This window comes from Protomyctophum parallelum, assembly GCF_964188405.1.
Source record: "Protomyctophum parallelum genome assembly, chromosome: 15".
Classification (NCBI taxonomy): domain Eukaryota; kingdom Metazoa; phylum Chordata; class Actinopteri; order Myctophiformes; family Myctophidae; genus Protomyctophum; species Protomyctophum parallelum.
This window is the reverse complement of record NC_139710.1, coordinates 22,540,635-22,562,387: the sequence shown is the minus strand read 5'-3', so window position 1 is coordinate 22,562,387 and position 21,753 is coordinate 22,540,635. Positions and strand designations below refer to the sequence as shown.

Below are 21,753 nucleotides of genomic sequence, written 5' to 3'. Positions count from 1 at the left end.
CTGTGAGCTTGTAGATCCGTTATTTTTCTCATGTCCGGTACACAATAGGCTGCAATCACGTAAGCCGTTTGGCAAAAAAATACTTTTTATTATTTTTCCAGGATTCTTGATTAATTCCAAACATTTTCCAGCTGGAAAACGTATTTTGTAATATATATTTCCAGGAATTTCAATGACTGTGGGAACCCTGCCTATAGTACTGTATGATTTCAAAAAGTCATATTTAAAGACCAAAATTTAACATAATTAAAAGCCTAAATATTTTTTAAATATATTATTATAATTTAAAAAGAAAGGAGGAAGAAACATCAATGAAAATGTTGCCATGATAGATCTCTGATGCGTTACAAATATCTTACCTGCCTCCTGGAGAAAGAGGTTATGCCCACACCTGGGTAACGAGAGTGCTCAATGTGACCATGCTGAGGGAGCCCGGTCAAACTATACAGGAAATTGACTCCACCAAAGTGTCGGTTGGTGACCTTTAGCACTTCCTGTGTTAATGCTTTGGAGGCACCCTCGTTTACTGTGAAATTGGACACCTGTAGTGGTATGAGGCGTGGGATGATATCAACTGAAATCTTGATGCTGTTGACATTTGTCACCCCGTTGGTGGCGTCCAGGGTAAAGGTGTCGTTGACCTCGTTGGGATCCAGCTGCATGTACTGAATGCTTCCAGCATTTATGTCGGCTTGCGAAAATGTCCAAATGGGAGGCCGTTTGCTTCCTGCGTATCGCTCTTCCGCCTCGACAAACCTCGTGAGAAAGCCGTGAGAAGGGGCTGCCTTAACTGTGAATACGATCTCAGATGGCAGGTTGTCCTCATGAGTGACCTGGAACAGTAACAACAAACAATTTTTACTTGCCAATAACCTTATTTGTACTGTATATAAATATTTTTCAGTGTCTTTGACAAACACTTACCTCCAGTTTAGTTTCATCAATCTTAACTGGTTTCCCTTCCTCTACCAATAGACTATTGCTGTGCTGCACAATGGGTGGTCTCTGGTGACTTTCCAAGTAAACCTTCACACTGACTCTTGCAGAAAGGTCAACGCCTTTGGCTGTCACTGTCAAATTGAAGGAGTCTGACAAGTATTTGCTGTCATCGTGCTGATAGGAAATCAAACTCTTCTTTAAGTCAGACCGTGTGAATGATTCCACATGTGTGTCTTGGAGATACAGTCCCCCATGCTTAGGGGCTTCATACACTTTGAAGACCACCTCGTGATCATCTCTGATGTCCAAGTTTGAAATGACACTGAAGTTACTGGTGGAAAGGTTGAACGATCTGCCCTTCTGAACCAACAAGCCGGTGTTGTTGCCAACTTTCAAGAACGGGTCGTGAGCGCTGACGTCCAAGAGACTTGAGACGAAATGTTTCCCGTCCGAGACAAAGAGCACAAACCTTCCAGTGCTCGCGCCATTGTGGACAAACAACACTCGTTTCTCATCCAAGTCCCTCTGGTGAAACTGGAACAGCCGTTGAGAAGTGTCATTAACCAGAACCAGGTCTCCCATCGGGATTCCGCGACGGGTGTAAATTAATTGGCCATCATCAAAATCAGTGTCTGCGTCATGGTAACACAGGTCCTCTCTTGTAAGTAATCTCTGTCCATCTCTTACTACATGGAAAACTTTGTCAATAACACGTACTGGCTTTTGGTCATTGACTAGCTGGATGGATATGTTGAACATTCCTTCTTTGGACCCAATTTCATCCTCAGCAATTGACGTTTTGAACTCTTGACTGGTGGAGGCTATGAACGTGAATTCATCTTGGGTCGATTCACTGTCATCATGAATGTACATGATACGTTCATCTAATATGTCCTTGTTATTGAATGTGAGGATGTTGCTATAACTAGCATTAGAGTTTGATTGACTAATTCGGGCTAGTTTTCCATGTTTCGGACTGCTTATGACAGTGTAAAACATATCCTTTGTACTCAAAGTCTCTGCAAATAATTCATCCTTTGTAATCAACTTACTTTCCCCCTCCAGAATTAAGAGTCCGTTACTTGTCATGAAAGCGCTATTGATGTCAGCTTTTATGGAGATTTGGAAGTCATAGTTTTGTGACTGAACATGTTTGGAAAACACGTGAAATTTGAACTTGTCACTCGTGTCTTCATGAGGTCGGTCCACTAGCACATAGTGTACGTGTCGATCTGTTACATTTCTTTGGCTGAAGGTAGAGTTATTCGATAATACTTTAGTATCAAGCAGGAGTTTTCCTTTCTTTGGTATAGTGAGAACCCTGAAGAAGAGCTCATCCTCTGAGAGAGCTGCCCCTTCAGCTGTGACATGAAGATGCTCGGAGTCCAGTATCATTTCCCTCTCTTTGTCCATATCTGCCATTACATTCCGCTCTAGGCTGTACTTCACCCACTTCACAGTGATTAGGAAAAACAGTTCAGTGGTTGCTCTGTTAGCCACAGTAACCTTGCACTTAAAGTAATCAGTTGTATTGGATGTCTGGATTTCTTGGAAAGTGCTAATATACCTCAGACGCTCTTTGTCAAGAAGCCTTTGAGAAAATGAGTCTGTGGGCCTCCATTCACCACTTGAGTGAAGCCTCTGAAGTTCTCCATACTGAGGGGGTTCGGTTACATCATAACGGACATCTATGACCTGTTTCACTGCATTTGCTTGCACAGCCAATTGCTTTGAACCAATAACAGTATACTCTCCTTGAGTGACCTCAATGCCTGTATTGTTGGAGATCTTATATTCCAAAGCTATGGCCATGACCCGAAGAACCACAGTATTGCTAACCCTTTCCCCATCACTAACCCTTAGCACAATCCTTGAGTTTCTCACACCAGTGTGAACATAGTATACCTTCATTTCCTCTAACTCTGAATAAGAGAACATTGACACTGCAGAGCCAGGGATATTTTCAACCTCCAGATATCCTGCATCCGCATTCAAGTTCCCCAGCACAGAGAAGATGAGTTTGGTCTGGTTGCTGTCAATGTCTGTGGCCTTCAGAACGTCTGTGGTTAGGTGTTTCCTTGAGTTCACCAACAGGACAAAGAGATTCCCTTCGGGGAGACTCAACTCTGGCGCATCGTTGGTGGGGGTTACAGTAATGTTGAAGCAGTACAATGCATTGCCCTTTAAGTAATCCGGAACTTGCTTCCTACTACTTGAATATATTGAAAACATGAAGGCATCATCTGGGTCTTCCGAGCCTCCATGGATATACATGACCCGGCCATGCCAGAGGTCCAACATGCTGAAGGTGTTCTCCTCCTGATCCTGGTCAACATCAAGTCTAATCTGACCATGCACTGGCTGTTCATTAATTCTGAACATAATTTGAGACTGCCGAATGCCAAGTTTCTTGAAATCTAAGAGAACCTTGATATGTTTAGACTCAAGGGATGCTCGACCACCTTCTGGGACAACAAGATTCCTAAGATGCACAAAGTTAGACCCATACCTCTTGTCCAAGCCCCTTGCCAGTGTGGAAGTGTAAAGTGCTGGTGTTGGGGTCACTGGATGGAACTGGAAACCCGGAAGAGCAGTTGGACTCATGGTGGTTGATGGCTCTGGATCTTTCTCTGGTTCACAGCCAACTGAGATATCCTTGGTGACTACAGTAGCGGGGAGACCCATCATAACACCATTGACTCTGATGTTCCTTAAACACCCCTTCAGTGACCCTCCTCGCACACGCTTTCCAGACACAGAGAGTAGCCCCATCTTTCTGACCTCTGACCTTGTGCTATCATCAATGCCTCCAATAAAAAGAGGACCTCTAAGCTGAATGCCCTTGGAGCGAGAGCCAATATTTGTTTTCACCATCTCTTCATCCACAGTCAGCTGGAGGCTTTTTGAATTGAAGTACAATTTGACAGTGTGCCATTTCTTATCGTTGATGAATGTGAGTGACCGAAGCTCTGTTTTGGTTCCGCCTTTCCCCACCAATGCCACCGGCAAACCTTCCTGGATCTCCACGGCCACAAAATCCCCTTCTCTGGCAGAGTTGTACAGGATAATCCCCTCTTTTGCTGAAGTGTGCACGACACACTCAAACACTCCCTCTTGCTGCGCTCTCCAAGGTGGTAGAGAAACATAGGCCCTAGAACTGAAGAAGCTAATGGGGTCCTCCTCACTGGCAAAGAACTGTGGACTACAGCCCAGAGAGACTTCATGGATGCTCTTGAATCCCGTGTAAGGCCTCAGAGATGACAAGACGTCGTGATCGTTGAAGGTCACTTCGTCCATGCAGCCACGGAAGCCGGTCAGGTCACTCGGCAGGTAGAGTTTGTCCAGACCACCTGAGCCCCCGACATAGAGACCATCTGCTATGTCGAGATCAAAATGGTGCCCTGGCACCTTCAGACTCGTTTGGGAGTTCTTGTCCACGGTCAGAGTGACATTGTATTCCTCATGGTGGACCTCCACAACATGCCAGGCCAGGTCATTGAGCTGGGTGCTTCTCTCGGAATGCAATAGTTGCTCCCCTGATCCAAGTTCCAATTTCACCTGAGGGTTAGAAAGAAAACCAATAGATTACAAGTTGCACGTGAATAGGGGTACAATGCAAGGCAACAACTACATGTAATTACAACCTTGTGTATTTGTCATAGCCTGGGAAATGGTGTCACTAACTGTACACATGTAACTGTACACATGTAACTGTACTACATGTAATTACAACCTTGTGTATTTGTCATAGGAAAATGGTGTCACTAACTGTACACATGTAACTGTAGTGTACACATGTAACTGTACTACATGTAACTGTACACTTGTAACTGTACTACATGTAATTACAACCTTGTGTATTAGGGAAATGGTGTCACTAACTGAAAAATGTCCACTCACTAAAGACTAGAGAAAGGTTTTATACATATTCCTTGCTTTCAAAAAAGTGCAAATGCATTAATAGACCAGACCTTCATATAAAGTCTTGCCACATTTATTAATACAACAGAAAAACACGCAGTCCTCTTCCTGAGATTTATCTTCCTGATTGAGTAACAGCCCTGAGCTCACAACACTGTTTTTCTGGCATACATCGCAATGTAGCCAAGTCTGTCACCTGTGTCTATTTAGATATGTGCTTTTGTTTTCCTAACAGTTTTTGCCATGTTTTAATGTTGAGTGATACTATAAATAACGCAAATAAGCAATTTAAAGTGCTGTCTTCATGAATTATAAAAGTAAACAAACGGCAAACATGAAAATAAAGATTTGTGTTATTGTTATATCAACATATTTTGATGTTTTTTAGTTCTTTTTGCAATAATCAGAACTCAACTAAAAAAATACAAATAATCAAAGCTCTAAACTGTAATAATTCACTAGCCATTAATTGTTTGACATAGTAAATCGCCGCTGTCAGGCATTAACCTTGTAACTCCATATTTACCTTTTCATAAATGAATACCCTACTTTTAAATACTTTATGATAATGTTGTGCAAAAGTAGTGAAAATAACTCATCTACAAGTTGATACATTTTTTTAATTTTTTATATATATATATAACTTTGTTTATTGGTTTTTTTCACAGAAGCATTATTTAAATACAGAGTTTGAAAAATAATAAATGGTGGCATTAACAGCTTCTCTTAAATAAACCGAAATGACATAAAAGAGTAAACACATTGAATTTTCTATTTTGAATCTTTTTGGAAACTTTCACCTACACTACACATGCTCAAAATACAGACAACAGGTTGGAAGTGGATGAGTCTGTCTGTGGGTTTTATAAATATTTAACCATTGAAGGTTTCCAGACAATGACGATATGATTATTTGCATACTCCCAGAGTGCTATGCTTACATTCCACTATGTCACCTGATGTTTAGAACAGTGATCTTTGTGTGTGTCTCCCAGCAGGAAGACCGCTATTATGTATCTTTTAGCCTTTAGCTATATTCTTGGAGCCTCATGTCACCATCTCTGGGTAATCCGGCATTTAGACGACACGCTTGTCAAGGCTTGCTGTTGTGTCTCGGCATTTCAAGCAAGGCTTTCAGGGTAATAGTGCACATCTCTAACTCACTTGGAATGAGATCCAAAGCCTGAGGACAAACTTTAGTGGGGAAGTTTATTTGGTGACCTACGGTATGCCAGTTTAGGGTGGGGGGGGGGGCTGGGCAATTACAAATAGAGTTACAATTTAGGAATTTGGCAGAAGCTCTTCTCCATAGCAACTTAGAAGTGTGAGATCGGAATAAGAAGAGTAAGCATGAACTCTAGCCAATAAACAACAAGGTAAAAAGTCACCTTAGTTAGAATGCAGAGAGAACAATGTAGTGGCTCAAAGAAACTAGTATCCCAGGAATCCAGGCAAACACAATGAACCTAGAATCTGTCTAAAAGCAACATGCTATCTCAATAACATTGTTTGGTCAAGAAAAAACTAATCCAAGTAACAAAAACATGAGAACAAGTGACCAACATCTGCAAAGTAAACTAGCATAACAATTAAATGTGTCGAATAGCGATACAAGGGATTCAATCATGCTCACTGAAGTAAAACAATGCAAAGCATAATAGTGTGACTCACTTCAGGACTAACGGCAAATGTTTCTCCAGTGTGATGCTGAGTGTAACTGAACTAAAAGTATATACATATCTCAGGATGTTCTGAAATGTTTTTCCTCAATGTGCATTACAACATTTGTCCATTTTGTGTGCTTATTTAGCCTGACAGAGCTGCTTGCAGAAGGCTTTCGTAGCAGTCTTGAAGGATGCCCTAAATAGTGCAGGCATCCTGCTTGGAACATAAACCCTTCCTAAACAAGGTCAGTCTTCCTAGGTGAAGAAATTATAACATAACAGCCTTTGGATCTTAGGCCAGAATTAAGAATCATAAACGGAACCTTCTTTATTTATTGTTGTGAATCTACATACAGTCAAAGGCATAATTCTTTGGAAAGACAGCTTATGTTCATGTTTTTAGTTGTCAATTTATATAGTTATGGCCATTTAATCATGTAAAACCTATCTACGACGCGAAGCAAAAATACTCTCTGCATTTGATTATGACCCGGTATTGTGTGAAACCATGGTGAAATACCTACTGAATGCTAGTCATTATCTACAAGTACTGTACTATTTGGTTTGGGGCAAAGGTTTTGCATGTTTTGGAATAAGGGATACTGAAAAATGCATATATTTTCATATGTCAATTACGATATCATAGACTTAATTCCTGAGCATAACTAGACTTTCTTCCTCTATGGTGAATGGTGAATTTCACCGCAAGGTGCCTGCTCATCAAGTGCCTGATCATTTGCCTGATAATGACTGAAGCCTAAAGTCAGCTTTGGCTCTATATTCTGATAGTATTCATTAGTGTTTATTCAGTAACAGGAGTCTCCCTGTCTCAACAGCCCTTTAATAAACATTTAAAAGATATGTTCAGGTCGGGATACCACTGTTATCCAATCAGGAGAGAGAACTCACACAGGATAAGCATAAAACGTTTGAGCTGGAACAAAATGCACTCTCTCCTGATTGGAACAAATGTGCAACCCACTTGAAAATATATTGTCTCTTTATTAAAGAGAATGAATATAGGGGGCACGGTGGCGCAGTCGGTAGCACTGTCGCCTCACAGCTAGGAGTGAATCCTGCCTTACGCGTCATCAGCGCCCATACCCTAGGTGGGGATGGCGAAAGGGCCTTTCTGTGCGGAGACTAGTTTGAATTGGGCACCCCCACAACACAAAATGGGGACCCAAAACTCCGGTATCGCTCATGTTCTATGCACGAGGCCCCAGATGTGTTACAGTTGGATGATGATCTGTCTACTTGTCTATTTCCATTTAACTTCTTTTTTAAATGCCCTGGTGTGACAAAACACAGCTGTCCTGGAGTTCAATCACATCAAGTGAGCTGGTTCTGTCAGATGGTTCTGTTCTGTTGAGCGACAGCTGAGATACAGATATAGCTTAAGGTGCAATTATCACTGCACGTGTGTACACCATAGTATGTGCCTTTGGGGATGTAGTTTGTAGCTGTCTGTTATGTGTGGGTACATGCTACCAAACGTACACTCACGCATGCACGCAGACTCACACACACGCACACAGACTCACGTACGCAAGCGCACGCACGCACACACACACACACACACACACACACTGAGGCTACGGGTGTACCAACCTGCAGGCGACCTGCATGAAGTTCCACCATGAGGTGGTCGGTCTGACCAGCAGCGAGGAACAGCAGGCCATCATCGCTTGAGGTTCGGAAGCGAATGCGGAGCGAGTTACGGTCGGACGCCTCCGTTGCCTTGAGCTGTACGAAGCCATCACCGTAGAAGGAAGCTGGAGAGAGCGGGGGGTGGGGTGGGATCAGAAAACAGGGGAGAGAGAGATATAAGAGAAATGATGTACACATTTGGCATTTACTGTGTTTTGTGGACACATCACAATTAATTTATGCCCCGTCATATGTAAACAGCCGGACTACAAGCTCACAAAGCGGTGTGATTGTGATGCACAGAGTGAGATTGTAGATCAAACATTTTCCGCACTCAATACCATCATATGGCGATGTATGAATCAGACTTAAACCTTCGGTTCATTTCTGTTAAGGATAGGTAGGAACAGGGATAAAAAGAATATGAACAAAAAATACAAATAGATTTGCAGTTACATAGGCCTACCCTACAGAACAAGTCAAAGCTTTATTGGCATGAGAAAACATTTTTACATTGCCAAAGCAAAAGGCGCAATACAACAATACAGTAATACAATCAAAACTAAATGTATGTACATTTGAAAGTCAGAGTCTTCAACAAATCAATTGTACAAAGATCACTCGTTGCCGATGGAATACACACAATATTTAGTCTTTAGGGTGGTTGTGTTCAATTTGATATCCTTCTCCTATCACAGCAGCTCACAAATCTTGCTGCTGTGTTTGCACTGTACAGAGTACAGACACATCATAAGGCGGGTCTATCCCAGAACATTGGTGGGATTCATAATCACGCTGCGCTGGGTGAGCAACTCATTGTGGTCTTAATATAGCCATTAGCCAATAGCCAACATGTGACATTTACATCTAGAGGCTGAACTTATTATCAGCCTGGTTGCTCTTTACTACTGAAACAGGCTCCATTATATTGGTTGAGGCAGGATGCCTATAGTTCTGTGAGGCAAGGTCAACATTTTGAAAGCACCTCCATATTTGAAAGGGTGCTCGCACACATCTTTATGTGTGCAGAATAGATATACCTGTATGCATAACAAATTAATTCATAATTATCAGCCAGAATAGCCACGTTTCTTGGCTATTATGTCCAACAGTATACCGTTTATTTTCAAAAAATGCTTCACCCTTCACATCTTGCTTATAGTTAGATGTATACATGTACTGTAAATAGGCAAACACGTTTGTGCTCACGTTGACTGTAGAAAACGAAACACCAGGTTTGAATTTTTAAATGGAGAGGTCCCTGTAATGGCACAATTGGAGCATACAAAGGTAGAGGATGAGAGGGTGACGAGAAGGAGTCAGACACGTTGGGACCTGCACTGCCCTGACAGGAACCTTCAACCTGAACATGAAAGGCTCTGACATCCTCACATTGTCTGCAGCCGCGTGTTCCAGAAACACTGTGGTGGCTGGACCCAGCTGTTGCTTCCACCGCTAGTCCCTGCCATTTCACATTACCCTGTAATCTGGAATGTGGAGCCTAAAAACCTGGGCACCACCACCACTCCAATGTTTCTAATGAGATTTAGAGTAACATGCTTTCTTTTCTGAGAGAGACACAATCACTTCTTTCCTTACAAAGGGGCTACATACAGTATTTACTATGTACTAGTACAAACCCAACATTTTAATTAAACCCCCATACCATGTCATTTAAGTCTTCAACATCAATTGTATGGTCATCCATCAATACCTGACTGCAGAGTGATCAATACAGGTCAAACTTAAGCTGGCCATTTAGCAAAAGCGATTTTGTTTATGCATATCAATATTGGTAATATCATAGACTTTTTGGTTGATCAGTATGTACACCATTAGTATCAAAGCAAGTTTATCGCAATGTTTGCACACGGATATACAAATGTTTGTGGCAACCAGCTGTATTTTTGGCATGACACCCACTGCCTTTCATATCAATTCCCGTCTCATGGCTGGCTTCAACCACAGTCTTCCTGTGTTGTGCATTTGCCTGTGACCGTGTTCTTCGAGAGCAGTTTAAAAATAGCAATCAATCAGGACATGTTGAGGGATTTGCCCTACGGTAATGTTACGTGTTGGAAAAATAACATTTGTGTGAGACAGATAGAGTTATAAGAATATGGATGATTGTCATTTGTTTTTTCATAAAACAATCAAGAGTGCACCCTACTACCCAATATTAAAATTGGCCGATAATGTCCTATCACAGATATATCTGTATCGGCATATGTTGTCCGACATGTACTGATGTCATATGAAACCTTTTCTATAGAACATTATGCAGAAAACAATGGTTGAGATAACTTAGAAATTGTCCTATTGTATTTAAAATTGTACATTTCAGTGCACCGAACACCGACTCTGAACCCCAAATGCTCCCGATGTGCAGGTTGGTGCCTTGCATTGGTTTCCTCTGCCATCTGTGTATGAATCGGTGAACGTAATGCACAACCTACATAAAGCGCTGTGGATAAAAGCACTAGTATATATTATAAACGCACCATTTACCACACACATTCAAATAACAGCATGCTAATCACTGTGTGTGTGTGTGTGTGTGTGTGTGTGTGTGTGTGTGTGTGTGTGTGTGTGTGTGTGTGTGTGTGTGGCTGCGTGCGTGCATGCGTCTGTTAGGCAGATTACTCCCAGATTAATCCTTAGTCCCTAATATCAGTATCAGACCAAAGATCCAGAATAGGTCAGGCTCTAAAAATAGTATGCAATGGACTGCACTGTACAGAGTTTAAAAGTCAGCCATCCCACCCATGACCACAATTCCATTATAAAACAAAATGCCAGATGCCAGAGGATTAAACAACAAACGTGGTACAAGAATATCTCTCTCAACTTGTTTCTCAGGTCTGTGACTCCACAATTCTGTGGCAGTAATATACATAAAAGAACAACCTCACCTAAGTATACCCATACACCTGTGACCTGTGTTCTGACACAGAAACAGGGTGGTATTTGAACCTGGGCCCTGCATTTACATGTTGGACGGTACAAAGTAAACAGTGTCTCTGTGATAAAGACCTTGCTAGAGAGATTCCACAAACTCTGTCAAAGAACAAAGCTTGTGACCTTTTAGTAAACTGACAGTTACAGGGTTAATTTGAGGGGAAAAATGGGTGGTTGGTACAACAAATGACAGAACCGTTCAAGCCATAGGCAGCCAGACAGGTACATCAAATTAACAGCCATGTAAAAACGAATTCTAATACTGCAGTTACTTGGAATGAAAGAACATGCTATGGATGAGACCATATGAAATATTATATTTGTATGTGCTTTCAATTATCCACAACCACCAGAAACAGCGAACAATAATTGCAGCCTAAATCCCAGTATAAAAACCAGGAGACAACTTTATGAATGTTTACTTACAAGTAAATTACAACATAAGGTTTTATGTCACTTTAAAAACACATTTTATTTACTCAATGTTGTTGAATAAAAAATGTCCTGCTGTTGACCATAGTTTTTACAGTGCACTGAGCATCATAGAATGTTTGCAGAGTAGATTGCATCTTCTACCTGTGTACACTTTAACATTAGCTTTTTTCAATCATTGAAACATGACATGCATTTAAAACACATTAAGCTGGTGTTATTATTTAATACAGTAATTCAGTAATAAATGTAGCGGTAATACCAACTAATCTTTTTAATATAATTATTTAAACAGATGGATTTATTTTAATCAGTAATAAAACAGCCACACAGCCTAACTAACCTAAAATAGCATGGTTCTTCTAGCCGCGTATTAAGATACATTGTAGCCGTAGCCTGGGGGGATACAGGGCACTAATACAGTGGTAGAAGGAGCTGATTTAAAGCTGTGCAGACTACTCAAAGAACAGACAAGAAACGTCGTAGCATTATCAATTCTCTACGATGTTTTTGCTATCGGCATAATCGTCACTGGCAGATAACTTTTCAGATAAACAAAAAGTATTCTTACCTGCTAATGCCAGTTCGCTTAGCGACCACCAAAGCAGACCGTACAAAAACAACTTCTTTGTGCTTTTCAGAAGCGATTCCATATTTTACGTGTCAAAATCTGTAGTCTGTAGTCCAGTATTTACATATTTACAGATGTGTTTGACTTTAGATTCCGGTCATTAATCGTCTAGTTATTTCAGGTAGAAATTGCCCTCCTCCTCTCCTACTTGAGTGTGCTCAGCTATGCACTCACTCACTGCAGAGAGAGGAGACCCACACACACAGCTGCAAATCCATCGTAACTCCGCCTCGTGTGTGCGCGTGTGCATGTGTGTGCATGTGTGCGCGTGCGCGTGCGTGTAGCAAAGGCCAATCATTGTGTTGATGGTTTACCTATTTGTTTTTATTTGTATTGAGGGTTTTATCATCATCAAATTCGAACCCTGAAACTTCATACAACATTACCAGTCAATTTCAATTTGTTCATTAAATTGGTCAAGGTCAAGAAGGTATATCCTAGGTGAATAATAATAATAATAATAATAATAATAATAAATATCATTTATAGTACCTTTCATGACATTAGTGCAGCGCAAAGTGCTTTACAAAAAGAAAATGCTAAAAACAAAACAACAACAAAATAGTGAGGGCAACAGGGCCAGCGTTCAGGGGACAACGTTTTCAGTGGACCAGTCTATGATGTAAGAACATATTTTTAGTTTTATCCTAAACATAGTCAAAATGGTCTATTTTGGCACATTTATTTTGATTATTGGTACCGGTCATTGTATGTAAATTTATTTTTATATATTTCAGTAATAATAAATGTAAGTTACATTGGCTATGCATGCAGCACAATAGTTACACGGCGCTCTGCCAATCAGTTAAGCCGATGGGTCAGCGTCATGAGACACATGCACCAAGTTTGAGGCCTCTCTCAAACACTTTCCGAGTTACACCGACCCAGGACAGAGTGACACACAGACAGCTGTCATTTACATTCCCAACCTGATTTGTTTCCCCAGTTTGTCCCAGTACAAACAAAATTGACATGGGATATTAACGATCGATCAGCATCCTTTTTCATAGCCCCCCTGCCTTTTCATACATGCAGCCACACACAATGCCAAGACATTGTCATGCACCACACAGACAATAATGGATCTAGGCAGGGTCATGCCTCCTGGTGGAGTGTTATGCGCTCCACTGAGCATCCCTTTCAAAATTAGTAACTGGAGACAAAACCTGTCTTGCACTCCGTCTCCATGTAGATCACAAGACTTGTAGATCACAAAACTACTCAATGAAATCATTTGAGAAAAGTAAATATATAGTAGTGAAAAATAAATTGAAATCACAGCTCCCGTTTCCCTGCATTTGTCTACAGGCCAACTCTGCCCTGTCCAATATATGGAGAACATGTTTGCGTCGCTGCAACAGAAGAGGTGAGGGGGTATCACTGTACTCACTGTACTGTACTAGAATTAAACATGAAAAGCACTAACATAATGCTTTAATTGTCTAGCAAACTTCCAAAAGTCTTAAACTTAATGCAGTGTGACACTTAGATGCTCAAGTTGTCTGGACAAAGTGACTACTATGCATTCGTTAAATACATAACATCACATCACATCATCAGACATCAATACCTGTCTCAATGCCATTCGTTCCAGGATGTGAAGGTCTATTGTGCTGCAGAATGCACATATCTTACATAGTGTATGCACCTACAGATTTATATGGCCCATTTTGGTTGAATGAATCCAAAGTCCAAACTGATTTTATTTGAATGGAAAAGAGAATGGCAGATAAATCCTCCAGGTCAGAACAGAACCGCAGTGATGTACCATTGATGTTGCTAGCTGTAGTGCCAGCGCAAATTAGTTTGACGTAAAACCATAGCATCCTTAGTGTCCTGAGATACAGAGACAGAGGTACAGTAGAGAGCTGCGATTAAGAGATAACAGAGTGAAGTGAGAGAGCAAATTATGTATTGTAAAATGTCTTTGGTAAATCTTTCAAACCCAACAATCCCTCCATCCCCATCACAGTCCATGTACAGCAGCAGCATTGACTGTAAGCCTCCACTCCCGGACTCCCAGACTAATGTCTCCTGTTCTCTGTGTACAACGAGTGCAGTACTTTCATCCGACGGAGCATTGGTCCGAACGACAACCTACCTCCTCCCTCACCCTAACCCTAACCTCCCCCGGGGCAGACACCTAAACCTAACCGCAACCCTCTCCCGACCCGCAGCGCACCTCGGAGCATTGCTCCTTCGGAGCAATGCTCTGTCGGATGATAGTATGCCTCCCGTGTACAACTACCTCTACCTGCCGACAGATCCCATCTAACCAGCCAGAAACAAGGAGACAGACAAAACCAAGATCTTAACAGTTGTCAAGCATAGTAACCAAATTGAAAGATGTAAAGGCAAATGAAAAGTGATTAGTAAGACATTTAGAGTGTTTAGATGTACATAGCCTACAGTACTTGTTTCACACAGCTAATGAAATGAGACCATACAAGTCAATCAATCCAGAACATTATAGTGGATTTAATATTTGAAACAATAAATAGATACTAAGAACAAGATGTTAGTATAAATCAACATAAACATTTTCATTGCATGTAGATAACGTCAAAGTCTCAAAATGCACCTGTAACTGTACCTACAACTTAACTTAATGTAAAAAGACAATAGCTGGTAAAATTTTTTGCTAACATCTTGAGTCCAATGTTATACAGTACTTTTGAAAAAATAACAATCAGTTAGTAATTCATTTAATTTACAAAGGCTTATGATCATGCCCCCTCTTTAAGATTATTTAGAAGTTATTTCAGTTAAATCAACTGATTAATTCAATTAAACAGAAGCAACATTTAGCTCTACTCGCAATCCCGAGGAATTGGACCGGAGAATCTTTAAAACCATGGAATGATCATCATGGAAGTGATGGAACCAGAGTTTAAATCCATAAATATGATTCTGTTTCAGGTAACAGATAAGAGAACTATACAGTACATAATGGAGGCATGAAACCACACACAGTGAGTGATAATGTGCTGGTGGTGAGATGTCAACATGTAACAATTAGTTTCATATACTCTTGTTTGATACAGCTGTAGATCGAATGGTAGAAGTGCCTTTCTGGCATCATGAGGTCAGTGACCATCTCAGTGTGGTCAACTTTGGGGAGCAGGTACAGAGACACTTTCACAGATAGTGACTTGAGGAGCTCTGAGAACTTTGTTGAAGATTCCACAGGAACAATTATGTCAGTGGTTCCATGGAGCAAGACGAATGGTGGCACTCTGGCAGAATCAGGGACAATAGAAGAACAGGAGAGAGAAATAATTATATTTTGTACGACCAAAAACCATAGTGAGTGAGTGGGTGAGTGAGTGAGTGAGTGAGTGAGTGAGTGATTGAGTGCGTGTGTGTGTGCGTGCGTGCGCAGTCGACAAGTAAATCTTTCACCTTTTTAGTTTGTCCTCGCTGAATGTTTTCAGTAGATGTGTGGGTGAATAGTAAGGGAAGTTCTCCACTCCGTTCATGGCTTTGTGCATGGTGGAGACATACTCAACAGCTCGCATCTGTTCATGCTCGTAATGGTCCATGATGTTGTACACACCACTCAAACCTTTTCGGAAAAGGAAGCATGAAAAAGAAATGGGATTGAAAACATGCAATGAGTCAACTACATTGATGATTTTAACTCTGTTCTGGTGGTGTAATGGGAGACAACTAGGAGTGTAACAGTTAATCCAAAATTCAATTAAATGTTGTTTTTTTGTATCTATAGTATAGATAGACTAGAGCGTTTGCGGGGGGAAAGAGTCGGCTTACCAATAATTCCTCTTACTGCCCTTGCAGTCTCCTGCTGCTTGGTTGCCTCTATGAAGAGCTCATCTCTACCTTCAATAAGAAAAAGGGTGGCCAGCGCGGACAGATGTGCACCTGCTGAGTGGCCTATCAGCACTATGTTATTCTGTGGAGAAATGAATGCCACAAAAATGCAGACACAATCATAAATGCATATCAAAGTGTTGTGCTGTGTGATGATGCATTTGTTACATTCATTTATCCTTTCAATTTGTCATTGGACACTCAGCGATCTGTGCCACTGTGACAGACAGTATGTGATTGGTCTGGCGTTATAGCTTGCAGTTGTGGTCAGATTAGGCACCATTACTTTGTGACCACCCATGAGAACCTGTGTGCATTGTGGTACAGTATGTGGTACAGTATGTACCACAATGGTAACATATGTTTTATGTAACACTATGAACAGGATAACTTGTAGTTCTGGTCCATAGCTCTAATGCCGAAGCATTTAGAGCTATGTTACGGTCGACTTCCGGGGCTCGCATAAATGCAGACCAGCCTCTCCTCTGAAGCGAAAATAAAGATAATGTTTTACCTACTCACCAATAATTAGAAAGCCTACTTTCCTTAGTGGACGCACTTTGGGCCCCACACCACACGTATAAATGCACTTTTTGGCCAGAAAGGGATTTTTTTTTACCCGAAGGAAAAACTTCGGCAAAGTGGAGTAACAAAAAAAAATCCCTTTCTGGCCAAAAATTGCATTTATACGCGTGGTGGGGGGCTCAGAGTGCGTCCACTAAGGAAAGTAGGCTTTCTAATTACACAAACCGCCTTTGCATTGGTGAGTAGGTAAAACATTTTTAAATGGTGCAACCACTTCATTAAGGACTGGAGCTATGTGTGTCTGTCTCTGGCTGGGTCCCTGGCTGGGTCCCTGGGTCCCTAGGTCCCTGGCTGGGTCTGTCTGAGCATGAAAATAGAGATTTTGGGTGGGACCCCCACACGGTAACTGTCATTTTTCGACCGTTTCGGGCGGGGGGCGGCTCGCCGGAACCAGGCCGGAACCAGGCCGGAACCCTGGGCACGTTCCTGGAGGTCTGGATCATAGATATATATAAGAAGGCTAGATGGCTCACCCGCGCTCTGGCCAATGGAGAGTGACGTCGCTACATGGGACATGTACTTTTAAATAACCAGAACTTGCTCAATTTTCAACCGATTTTCTAACGGTTTGGTTTGTTATAAAGGTCAGAGACGTACGCATACATATATGCTTTTATACGATGTTCATATAAAAAAACTAAATTAAGCAGAAAAGCGTTCTGAATCATAGCCACGTTGACGTTTGAAATAAACCAACCCGTTTGTAAATCCGTCAAGATTTGAGCGAGTTATAACTATTTTGTTTGAGCTGCCATTGAACATACTGTACTGTAGCCCCGAAGTAAGATGGCCGTCGGGTGAACTATGTCAGATTCCGCCTTGAGCAATCTAGACTTTATATATAATAATTATTATTATTATTAATTATTATTATTATATATATCTACGGTCTGGATGTACCGGGGACCTCCCGGGGACCCCCACACGGTAACTCTGTCATTTTTCGACCGTTTCTGGCGTGGGGCGGCTCGCAAGGACCGGGCCGGAACCCTGGGCACGTTCCTGTGGGTCTAGAAGTTTCCGCTACAGAGGAGAGGCTAGTCTGCATTTCATGCGAGGGCTAGAAGTAAAGAGTGGCAGAGCCTTAATGCAACAGCAGCAAGAGCAGTAAGGCTATGGACCAGAGCCAGATAACTTCCACTTCTGCATCAGAATAGAATGCATATTGTATTGCTGGAGCTTTGTATCAAATTATGTTGTATGTGGTGTATACGACAAATGAAATAATAATAGTAATAGGCCTGCACTTTATTTGTACAATGCTGTACATAAAAATAACTTACTTTGTCAAGGTTGAACTTTTCTCCATTCTCTCGTGCCCAGACCAGACAATCCACAATATCTTGGACCATACCTAAAACATTTGACTAGAAATATAAATGAAATGCGAGTTAAAAAAAACATGAAATGCGAGTTAAAAAAAACAATGTAGTACCTAGTAAAACTGCTAATTTTATCCAATAATGCTGGGTAGAGAATTATTAGTGCAAATTATTAGTGAAAGTCTGTCTCTGTGTCTGTGGGTTTTATAAATATTGAACCAACCTCCCAATTAAAAGTATTAACTATTAACAAGAGCTTGTGACTAAATAATAACTATTTTGAATACATTGGAAGACATGCAGGTTACTTTTTGCAGTTCCTGAAAAGTACGGTACCAGGTTTTCACCGACAGCTACGATATTTAGGCAGGAACAATGAACTGTACTGTATGTTGCTGAGAACATCTTACCTGTGGATAGTGGCAGTAGTCAGGACAAATGACCGCTGCATTCAGCTCTTCAGCCATCTGCCTGGCCAACAGACAGTATATGGACCTGTCTCCTGAGCCCCATGCACCTCCATAGATAAACACCACCACAGGCACAGGCCCATTTCCACACTTGTCCAGTGTGGGAGAGTAGTACAAATCCAGGTTGTTGCTTCGACGCCCAAACGTGATGCCCTTTTGAAGAGTTCAAGCAAACAAAAATGTTAGTTTTTACACGGGTGCACTGGGCAATATAGATGGTCTAGGTCCTAGGATGTATTAGTGTTTGATTTCACTTGGCCAAAGATGCAAACAAAATAAGTCTGTAGTGTATACATTTGAATACATACAGTAGTTTGTATACTTAATCTGTTGTAGCGTTACTGCAAGTGACACACCTTTGTATAATGCTTACGGTTTTCAGCATCCTTATACCATGACTTCCATTGGAAGTACAACTTGCCATACTGTAGGTATTTCAATGTTTCCAGCACAGCTCTGGTCAAACAATATATTCGCCTGACGGAGAATTCAAACGAAAGATTAAGAGGTCATGTAATATATTCATTTGAAAGAGGAACACTGTAAAAACCTAAATGTATAATTTAACTCTGAGTATACAAATTGTCCCATGATGGTTAGGGTAGTTACAAAAGGATAAATTAACACAGGCATTTATTGTGAATGCATGATATTAAAAAGATCTCTAATCAGAAAGAATGCCTTCATCACCTTTTCTGTAACTAAAATTAACTAATGTACAGTATTATATACCCTTTGCTACACATGTATTTGTGTGGATCGCCCTTTAGTATTTTATTGCAAAAACAAAAAGAAAGAAAGAAAGTGCCTCTAATATAGTTACCTTGGTTTCAGGGCTTCAATGTACTTTTTATAGCCAGGCTTATTGGGCCAACCGTATATCCACTGGGCAACTAGTGAAATGGAATATGGGAGGCCCACCAGTAGTGCACCTGCTGCCATGGGGAGTGAAACGTGACTTTTCAGGCCACTCCTTAAAGAGTTTAAAGGAGAAGTCGTAAGCTCAAAATGTTAAAAAGTGTCTAAAGTCATGATTATTTTTGAAAGGCCTGTTAAATTATTGCACAAATACATATGCCTACATGTTTTAATTCTGTTGCAGTGCTTTCTCTTTGGGATTTGGTTCTGTAAAACAATAGACAACATGTGAGTCAGTCTGTGATCTGTAACCTTTGTGTACAGACTACAGTACATGAGGATTGCGTGAACAAATTCCCTAGAAAATTAGTCTGGTTCACAACTGTGTTAAGGCGAGCGGCGAGCGCCCTCTTCTGGGACCCAATGTTATTGCTGTAGTGACTGCACGGTTGCAATGTTGCATTGCCCTGGCTGAAACGACTGCTCCGCTCGTGAAGGACAAGCGTCATGCGAACCATTGGGAAGTTATGTATCTGTGACTGTGATTCTGTGCGGCTTTGTTGATCTTTTCAGAATCACAATGCTATTAAGAATGATTATAAGCTAAGTGATACGAGTTAAATACGTCTTGTTAAGTTGTTTAACAGCTTCCTTTCACCTGTTTTCATGTACGCGTTGGTGGTCGATTCCAATTCCATCAATTATGACAGCATTTTCATCCATCCATTCGTTTCCTGAATCCTGAATAAACTGCAGTTAGGAAGACTAGTCAAGGTAAACAATATAGCATGCAATACGTAAGAGGTTTGTGATTTGTATTACTATTATTTCAAATTCAAACGACACATTAATACACTGTTGACATTTTGATCATCATGGCTAATGGACCATACTGACCCAGGCAGAAAGGATGCGGATGCGGATGCAAGAGAAAATGTGTCATTCGTCTTTGCTTACCCAATGCGGATCACTCACTCGACATCTATCACTTGTGTTTAGACGTCTGTAATTCTACAGTCGACCAAGGCAATGCGTTGAAGGCGAGTCTTTATTTCTTCGACAGGTTGGTTGGATTTTGTTGTCGCCAGATCTGGTGTCGTCCTATCCTACTGTAGTACACTATAACCGGACTGTACGGCGCATGAGCGAGCGGCCGGCGTAAATCAGCCGATCTACAAGCTCAAAGCGGATGGCGGACGCGACGCGCGTGAGCTTGTATATCTACTCTTTGCTTTACACTGTGACCGTTTCCGGTTAGTTAGTAGTACAATGCGCAGTGACGTTTTTCCGGCTTGACCAAAGTGCTGTACATAGTAAAAATCAAAGCATCAACATTATGCATGTACAGTGTGCATCAAAGGGATAGATCATACATACATTATAATTCCCCTGGCTGTCTGGGACATACAGTATTTTCTGCTGCTACCATGTAATTCCACCAGAGGGAGGTAGCATTCTGTGATGGATGCTTTAAAGATGAGTTTCTCTCCTTTTTAACTATCTCTCTCTCTCTCTCTCTCTCTCTCTCTCTCTCTCTCTCTCTCTCTCTCTCTCTCTCTCTCTCTCTCTCTCTCTCTCTCTCTCTCTCTCTTAGGAGACGATCATAATTATATTAACTAAATGTTAAATGAAGATGTCAACATAAAGTCATATTATGTAATTTCATTTAATCAGAAACTATATTGTAAGACAAAAGGACTAGGTTTTAAGTTGTATAGGTGTCTGCATAGAAAGATCTATGTCTATGCATATAGGCTATTTATTTACGTTTCTCAGTCTTTCTGCAAAAATATGGAATGTAGTAGTATAGTAGTAGTAGCAATGTAGTAGTAATAGTAAAGATGCTACACGAACACTAAAATCCTCTAAAATCTATCCATTCAGTTACATTTGTACTCTCAGAGTTAAATGAACAGTGTGGAAAAGCTTGGATTCAACAATAATGCAGAATTGCACATTCATGTAAGGGGGAGCAGCATGTGAGCTCTGGTCAGTTGTACAGTTCTTGTTATGGTTGGCCCCTCAGAGCAAGGTTCCAGCCCTGGGTGGGAGTGTGGTTGTTCACCCATCTGCTGCGATGTGGGGAGTCCCAGGTGCTTTTTCTACAAGCCACAATGGAAACGCTACTTCTCGAGGAGTGCAAAGTCAGGCTTTCTGTTGGCAGTTTGAGCAGTGTCAGCCCGTTTTGGCTAGAGTGGTAAAGGTTCCCTGTGTTTCTCAGAGTGCACCTTTAAGAATGAAACTATCCTTCAGTGAATTAGTGTATGCATAGTGGTATTAAGATAATAACGATTGACGTGTGTAGTTCTGCATTCTAGAAATAAGTGAAAATGACTGGAAAACAGCTCACTTTCCACTGAGACAAAAAAATAAAGAAAAGATCAAAATCCCTTTGCTTTATGAAGTGAATCAAGATGTTTAATATATTCTTATTATTCTTATTATTATTATTGCTATGAGAGAGAGAGGCTAAATGCTAACGTTCAGCACTT

At 41.0% G+C, this 21,753-nt stretch overlaps 2 protein-coding genes across 4 annotated transcripts in view; both read right to left on the bottom strand.

The window, feature by feature from the left end:
* Nucleotides 1-12,329, bottom strand: part of cspg4ba (chondroitin sulfate proteoglycan 4ba) — a 30,256-nt gene extending 17,927 nt beyond the window's left edge. The window contains exons 1-4 of the mRNA XM_083785027.1: nt 12,136-12,329; nt 8,136-8,299; nt 925-4,497; nt 360-833 (exon numbers count right to left, since the gene is read on the bottom strand). Coding sequence (XP_083641153.1) covers nt 360-833; nt 925-4,497; nt 8,136-8,299; nt 12,136-12,217 — 4,293 coding nt within the window. The 5' untranslated portion in view covers nt 12,218-12,329. The remainder of the gene's footprint in view (nt 1-359; nt 834-924; nt 4,498-8,135; nt 8,300-12,135) is intronic.
* Nucleotides 12,330-14,653: 2,324 nt separating this feature from the next.
* LOC310871942 (uncharacterized protein) lies at nt 14,654-20,384 on the bottom strand. 3 transcript variants are annotated; one of them, XM_083783585.1, is made up of 10 exons: nt 20,219-20,384; nt 19,920-20,026; nt 19,486-19,528; nt 19,227-19,376; nt 18,760-18,880; nt 18,344-18,556; nt 17,895-17,978; nt 15,967-16,108; nt 15,598-15,760; nt 14,654-15,431 (listed from the first exon to the last, which is right to left on the bottom strand). In XM_083783585.1, coding segments are annotated over exons 3-10 (1,110 nt in total). In that variant the 5' UTR covers nt 19,488-19,528; nt 19,920-20,026; nt 20,219-20,384; the 3' UTR covers nt 14,654-15,196. The 3 variants fall into 3 exon arrangements, with proteins under 3 accessions (XP_083639711.1, XP_083639709.1, XP_083639710.1); XM_083783583.1 differs by having other exon boundaries at nt 19,920-20,011; XM_083783584.1 differs by having other exon boundaries at nt 19,920-20,002.
* Nucleotides 20,385-21,753: the final 1,369 nt, after the last annotated feature.